The 8,135-nt window shown below is 39.3% G+C and overlaps 1 protein-coding gene across 2 annotated transcripts in view; it reads left to right on the forward strand.

Annotated features, from left to right (window-relative positions):
• The window catches only part of SLC43A1 (solute carrier family 43 member 1), a 658,072-nt gene extending 651,127 nt beyond the window's left edge, over nt 1-6,945 (forward strand). For both annotated transcript variants that reach the window (XM_044084117.1, XM_044084118.1), the window contains one exon: nt 3,848-6,945. In XM_044084117.1, coding sequence (XP_043940052.1) covers nt 3,848-4,039 — 192 coding nt within the window. In that variant the 3' untranslated portion in view covers nt 4,040-6,945. The remainder of the gene's footprint in view (nt 1-3,847) is intronic.
• The last annotated feature ends 1,190 nt before the right edge of the window (nt 6,946-8,135 follow it).

Raw genomic sequence — 8,135 nt, forward strand, 5'->3', positions numbered from 1 at the left:
CATTTGTACATATAAATAATAAAAAATTTTTTTAGATGTTTAAAAAAAAAAAAAAAAAAAAAAAAAACTGACTGGTACAAAAATATCGTTGACTCCCAAAGTATCCTACCAGCAAAACCGTCAGGAAACAATGTTGGCAAACAACTGTAAGGATACACCACGAGAACAATTCCTTAAAACCTTCTTTATTCTAGTACAAATAACAGGATAAGCGCTTTTGCATGCTATGCGCATGCTTCATCAGATCCAAAATCCACTTGATACGTATCTCTCAACTTTGCAGCACAAGAAATCTGGAAAAGCCAAAATGTATTGGGGAGGGGACAAAAGCCCAAACACCCGGGACACATTTTAAACATTGTATAATTTTGGAAAGTTGCTAGAATAAAATGTTGCGTTACCACCATGCATTTCACTGCCAAGTCTTGAACCCAGGACCCTGTACACTACAGTCAGAACAACATATCACTATGCCATATCAGCAGTTTCCTGAAAGATAGGAAGAGTGAAACTTAAATGGCTATCATTTAGTGAATACAGTTCTGACTTCTTACCATAGCTTTCAACCTCTTAGCACAAAAAAACTGGACAAAGCCAATAATGGGGGAATAAAGACCCAAAAACAGGGACAAATTTTAAATACTGATCTTATAAACTTAGAAAATTGCTAGAATAAAAGGTTTTGTGTTACCATTTGTTTTCTGAAAAATATGAAGTCTGAAATTCAAATGCCTGTCATAATTTAGTGAATACAATCCTTCACTGATTTGCCACAAATATCCCAAAAACTACAGATTTTATGAGGCATAAATGTGGAAGTGATGGTTGGTAGGGACTGCAGGCTCTTGTTATCCACACACACACACACACACACACACACACACACACACACACACACACACACACACACACACACACATAAGGAACTTAATGGAAAGCTAAGCGGACACACCTAAGAAACTTAACGGAAAGCTAAGGAATTTCTCATCATTACCTATATCTGAAAGCTAAGGAACTTAACTTTCATCATTACCAAAGCTAAGGAACTTAACTCTGCATTAACAGCATTTCTCATCGTTACCTCTGCAGCTAGTCTGGGCATTCGCCTGTTCTTGGAAACCACTGCTAAATTCCCTCAGCTTGTTCCTGCAGCTTAAACAGTTCCCTTGCGGCTGTCCGGATTTCCATTCCCTTGGCTTGTTCCTGCAACTTAAACAGGAGTTCCATTCCTTTGCGGCTGGCTGGAAATTAACTCACTTTATTGTTTGAGCTCAATTCCGACAGGTTGGCAGGCCATCTCACGGAGCTGACATCATTGTGCATGTGATGATATCACCTCAAATAGCTGGAAAAATTCAAATAAAACAGCCGGGAAATTTGGAAATTAAGGGGTGCTGTTCGGGAGTCTTGGCACCCCATTATTTGGACCCCAAAACTCAGTAAAAAATGAGTAATTCTGTACGGTTGAGAGGTATGGCTCCAATTCAGGGTTAGTTGTTCTCTGGTTTTACAATATTTCTGTGCATTACTATCCTATGGCCTTTCTCATTCCTCTATCAAAGTTCATTAATCAGCCATTTCAGCATGTTGGCCCATGGATGCTCTTCTTTCAGTATAGTCTCATGTCAAAATGTTCTTGAAGAGGTGTTTGCCTAAGAGGCCTCCAAGAAAACCAGTGGCACCTCCTTGGGATTTTAATTTTGTGTTAGAGATGCTAACACTTGCTCCATTTGATCCAGTTAATCTGGTTGACTTGAGGTTCTTAACATGGAAAACAGTTTTATTAATTGCTCCAACCTCTGCAAGAAGGGTATCTGAGTTGCAAGTTCTCATTTTCCATAAGGACAAAGTTTCTTTGACAACTAATCCTTCTTTTTTGCCTAAAGTGGTATTAGAGTATACTTTAAGCCAAACTGTCCATCTTCCCGTTTTATTTCCTGAATCCAAAAATTAGGGAGGAAGGATACTCCATGCCTTGGATGTCTACAGACAATTCAAGTACACAACTAAATCTTTCAGATCTTTGTATCAACTGTTCATTTCTTGTGAAGGTAAAAAGAAGGGATTACATGTGTCAAAACAGACTAGTTCCAAATGCTTGTCTAAGGCTATTACCTTTTGTTATACTCACCATTACAAAACTATTAAATGCAGAGTAAAGGCCCACTCTACCAGGGCCTTGGCTTCAGCTATGGCTTTTTAGAAAGGTATGGATTCTAGATGCTGCTACTTCATCCTCTATAAATACTTTTACAAAGCATTACAAGCTTGATTCTTTCTCAAGGTCAAGATCAAGCATTGCTATGACCATTCTCCTGGGGTTTCCGAGCTGTTTTCCTTCCACTTCCCAAATGTAGTTAGCTATGGTAATCTATCCCTATAGCTAAGCCTACTGCAGCAGTTATCAATATGATGAACGTAGTATAATTGTATAAGTTACACTTACCAAAGCAGTAGATGCTGAGTGATCACTGCTGCAGTAGCCACTCCCTCCCTCCATCCCCTTTGTTTTCTGGTGTGTTTTATATGCCAGGGTGTGGTTATTTAATTTTGTTGTTCCTACCATTGTCCTTTAAGTGCTCAGCCGCACTCTCTCTCTGCTGGCAAGAATCCAAGAATGCTCTAAGGAGGCTTTGCACCCAAACTTGTCTTTTGGTCAGCTCAGCTTGAGCTGCCTAACAATTTGGGTGCATGGGAAGTGCCCTAAAGCTTTGGAAGCAATCCAGCTGTTATGTCCTTGTTAGGATATAACCCATACAGCTAAGGTTATTGTAGTAATGGTCATTCAAACATCTACTGGTATGATAAGTTTAACATACATAACTGTACTTTATGAGTTAATCATATGGGGGGAGCTAAAGTAGCAGAATCACTTGATTTTATGTGTGTTTCGAATTTATACTGAGAGATGACTGTATTTTCTTTTTCTCTAGAGCAGCTCACCATCGTCATCAAGCCCACACATGGACTCCATATCACTTTGGCCTATCACTTTTCCCTTTCCTGTAATGCTGATATTGTGGCGCATCTCATTGCTGGATGGGTCTCTCTTTCCATTGAAGATAACCTTGTGGCTATGTCATCCTTCACACTTTGTGAGGAGCTATCTAAATGTGAGCCAATGAGGGCTATCTAAATGTGAAACAATGAAGGCTATCTAAATGTGGGCCAATGAGGGCTATCTAAATGTGAGCCAATGAGGGCTATCTAATTGTGAGCCAATGAGGGCTATCTAAATGTGGGCCAATCACACTAAGGTTTTGGCTGATGTTTTTGTTGTATGTCCTACCATCCCAAGGCACAGCATGCAGTGACACTTTTTTGTGGAATGTCCTGATCATGCTTTTTTGGCCTCTGTAATACAGTTTGATGCCATACTGTACTTCCAGCAGGGAGCTATACAATAGTGGTACACTTCCCTATCCCTGCCCCCCCAAAGAAAGGAGAGCTGGCTACTGGTCATTCAAGCCTTCTCTCTCTTTCCCTGGCTGATCACACAGCTTCCCAAGATGGTAAATGAACATGGGTCACTGCTGGTACAGGAGGTCAGTTCACTCTGTCTCTACGTCAGTGGGCTGCTGAGTTGACTGAATTGTTGGAAGAGAACCTTGACCATTAAAGACTGTTCCAGTTCACAAAATAATAGCATAGTATCCTCTTGTTTGGGTTTAGTTTAGCACTTATAATTTCAGTCCCTCACCTTTATATAACTGCAGTCAATACAAAAATATATATGGATTAATATGCATTGTACCAATTTTTCTGTAAATGAAATTGCTGTGATTTAGATGCTGAATGTGTAAAAACATAATACAAACCCTTATACAAATGTTTTTTTTATGTCTAGGTGAACTTCAGCTTGTTGCTGTTTTCCCTGGCAGGCTTCCTGCTACCAGGCTACCTCTACTACAACCGTCGTAACCTCATCAAAGAGAATGAGGCTAAGGAGAGGCTACTCTCAGAATCTGGCGATGCTCATGCCAAGAATCTGCACCATTCTGCCAACGGGCAGCTTTTCAGCAATGATACTTCAGCCTAGATGTATCATCTGTCATCACAGCTCCTATTACTACACTGTGCAACTCAAAAGATGTGAAAATATTTCTAAAGCAACTAAGATGTGTGTGGGTACATTGTGTGTGTGTGTGTGTGTGTGTGTGTGTGTGTGTGTGTGTGTGTGTGTGTGTGTGTGTGTGTGTGTGTGTGTGTATGTGTGTGTGAGAGAGAAAGAGAGGAGCAAGTTGTTTATACATGTATAAGGTCACACCGGACTAATTGCTCTTAATGACACTGTGATACTTTGTAAGAAAAATATAATTGTAACAGTGTTGCTGCAGTAACGCATTCTAGCAGTTTTAGAGATGCTTAGAGCATCAGATGGTGTCAAGCTAAATTATTCCGCCACCTGACTATATTCCTTCATGCTCTATCTTACGAGATCAGGACTGTCCTTTTTTTGGAAGGGACATCTCTGAAGGAACGAACATCTCTGCCTGTTTTAAGTTGTTGTTAAGATTTTGTAACTTTGCTTTGTGATCATAGCTAATGAGGGCTTAAGCGGTGGTATCAAAACTGTTTGCCAAAGAGCTACAAAATGTGGTTATACTGCTTAGGGGTTCCATGAGGCTGAGCAGTGCAGCTGGGCTGGGCATATGTGAAAACATCATCACAGAAATACAAGAAAAGTGCTGGTGAGCTAAAGATTACCTAAAAGCTTTAGTAGTTTCTGGGTCAATCTTCCCTGTCTTGTGGTCAGTGAAGAAGAGTCCATAGCAAAGATAACATCCTTGGTCATAGTATTATTCCCTGCTTAACGTCTACTTCAGACATCAGTTCACTGACAGAGACAGGGTAGGATATCTTGCTTTCACGACCTATAGAAACAAGTTTTGCTACATTAGCAGAAAATGAAAAGTATTACTGTAAGGATGGAAACAGGAAATGCCAGTCAGTCAAGAGACTGGAAACAGGAAATGCCATTTTCAGACAGAGAACTGGAACTGATCATGCTGTTCCTACTTCTTAAGCGCCTTCATCTGCTTAACGTTGGCTGAAATAAACATTTCTTAAGCTCAGCATCATTTCACATGCCCCCTGATTATTATTATTATTATTATTTTTTTTCTTTGCATTACAACAACTTTTATTATTATTTTTTCTTTGTATTACAACAACTTAAGAAGTGTTCCCTTTGTCCTTGTACCATATTTATTGTTATCACCTGCCACATTAGTCACTCACTGCAAATATACCCTTATTATCAAGCCAGGGCTGCCTAATAGATATTAAAGGCAGAAGACTATATTATGATGCTAAAACCCACTGGAGATTGCTGTCTGAAGAGGACAGCTTATGCTAGACAAAGTCTGATTACACTTTCACCTTAGATGAGGGACAGCATACAATAAACCACCTACAAATGAGTCAGTACATGGTGCCAACTCCTTGTCTGTGTCAGAGGTCCACCCAGCATGGATCACTTGTCCTGCCCTCCCTCATGGAATAAAAGCTATCACTGCATGGTCTGTGGTTTCATACCCAGTGACCTCCCTGATACTGAATTTATTCCTAAAGCAGGGTCATGAACAATGCAACTGCAAAATCCAATTGCTGACTCAGTTGACCAGGTAGCCTGACAACTTTTATAGCAGTCTTTCAGGTGGTTGTTAATTCTGAGGTCATTAAGGGGCAGTCAGAAGGAAAAAAAATCTAAACGTGTCTCAGCCTTCAATACTGACAGTTTGGGGCTTAGTGCTCATTACATTTAATATGCTATTGATTAGCAGCTGCTCTCAGGACTTGCTACTAGATGAAAGTGTGCTGATCCGCAGGATGATGTAGACAAAGTGCATGCTTTTATTTCTTATTACAGTGGGTTCAGTGGGTGCCCTCCAAATACTGCTTTTACATCCTTGCACCTCATCTGTTCAGGGCAGCTCTCCTTTTCGGTTCCTTCAGAAAGCCTGTTTGATTTTTTTTGCCCAGTGGGAATAATAGTGTTTTTATACATTTACTGATGCTCTTAATCACCTCATACCTGTAATTCTGCTATTGTTATACAGCTGACATTCATACAGCCTATGTCACCTCCACTAGAAAGTGAGACTTACAAAGTTTGCTTTTAACTTGTAAAGGTCTGACATTGTTAGGTGCAATAAGAAGGTATACTACTAGGACAGGGACTTAACTTGAGTATATCTGCTGTTTTATTCATCTCCTAGATGGACATAATTGTGAATGCAGTCTGTATTTCATTAATGACACTACATATTAATGACAGAGATGTTTTTTGGAGAAGGGCTCCTGCAAGCTCCCAACATTATTTGCTTGACAAGTACACATTACCAGCTGAATAAGGATGGGAGGGCATTTTTCTGATATTCATCTCCTCCATGATAAGTAAGTGAGGTATATTAGTTGTATTTTAGAAAATGAGCAGATGAAAATGCAGTAATTGTGCATCCTAACAATAATGCTGTCTCCTATGCTAGGTAGGACAGGGCAGCAATATCATTTAGTTTTCCCTTGCTCTATCTCCATATCATGGAAATCCCCCATTTCATGATAATATGGCAGTTCATAATTTTTTTTTAACTGAAACTTTTTTTGTGCAACTCATTCATTTAACATCTGGACTTAAGACGCAGGCAGCCTCCCCTCCTAAAGTTTTCAAATTTCATAGGGAGTGAATTACCTTAGCTTTCTCCTGTTACATGTCATACCTTTACAAGAGTTTTTTTACATAAGAACCATATTAATGCTATTCATTATTTTTGTGAAAAGTGTAACTATTTCTGATGGGAGAAAACAACAAAGTGTAAGCACATCTCAGTTCTGAAGCAAGTTAGGAATATCAGGTGAAGCATTCGTGAGTAATAAGCTACAGTAGTATGTGCTTAAAGATGTTAATGTTGAATCTAAACATTAAAATGGTAGAATGCTTAAGTCCAAGGAGGTATTTCAAAAATGACCAGTACTCTACAAAGCACTACATTCACAATATGTTTTGTATAGGTTCATAGCTAAGTACTACGCTAGCTGCCCTTGAGAGCAATTTTAAGCCTAGCCACATTCCCTTCTGGTGCTCAAATTAACCTATCCCAGTTGGTGTTAGATTGGCTTTACCCATCCCATGGTTGATAATTATATATTACTCATAATGAGAAATAACTGGGATGTAACTATAGATAATTTGAGGGGACCCATGCATTGGATAAAGCATTTAGGAGCTGCCTCTGTCCATTACTGGTACAGGGGACAGTCTTGAGGTAAAACTTCTGTTTACCATCCATAGAGCCAAGTTGCTGTTGAATATGGACAGAGATGAGCTTTGTTTTACACATATGGGGAGTCTGTTCCAGAGCAATAGTATCCTCCACAAGATAAACCTGTCTCTCCAAACCATTCTGCTGATGTTATAGAAGAGGCTTAGATCCCTAGATCATGCATTTCTGATGCCATTTGACTTGCTGATGTCCATCAGTAATGGGTCAGAGTTTGCCTCATGTACCAGACCTCTTGCCATTATGTATGATACTGAGTATAGTGACAAGGCTTCGAAACAGTCCATGTAGGACATGTTGTTTAGTCTTTGTATCCTTTTAGTAAGGTATCACTGTGGGCATTCCAGCTGTGGCATGTGTCTGGACAGAGACATGCCAAAAGGGTCATTAGACTCCGTGACTGGCATAATGAAGGCTGAATAAAAGGGAACAATAACATCATTAGATCTAGATGCAATCCCTGTGTTTATAAGCAGTGCAATATTGCACTTTCTTATGACAATGGACACATGTTGGTTGAAAATTCCCACTTTCAAGAAAGGTGGATAAATATGCCTATAAACTTACGTGCAAGAACGTTTACTTTAGAGACACATCTAGCAACATTTTATGAAGGTAGAAAAGTTAAAAGAAAAAGAAAACACATCCAGTTGCAATAATTAGTACTTCATACAGCACTGTTTGTTTTTTGAAAACCCTCCAGATGTACTTACAACATGGAATGAAAGTAAAACTCTGCAATGAACATATTATAGGGACTTGATACATTTATGCAAGGACTCCAAATGGATTTTTGAAATCAAGCAAATATGCAAGATTTATGTGTTTCTATTAATATTCTGAGGACAAACT

This window comes from Protopterus annectens, chromosome 9.part0, assembly GCF_019279795.1.
Source record: "Protopterus annectens isolate FY-2018-M chromosome 9.part0, PAN1.0, whole genome shotgun sequence".
Classification (NCBI taxonomy): domain Eukaryota; kingdom Metazoa; phylum Chordata; order Ceratodontiformes; family Protopteridae; genus Protopterus; species Protopterus annectens.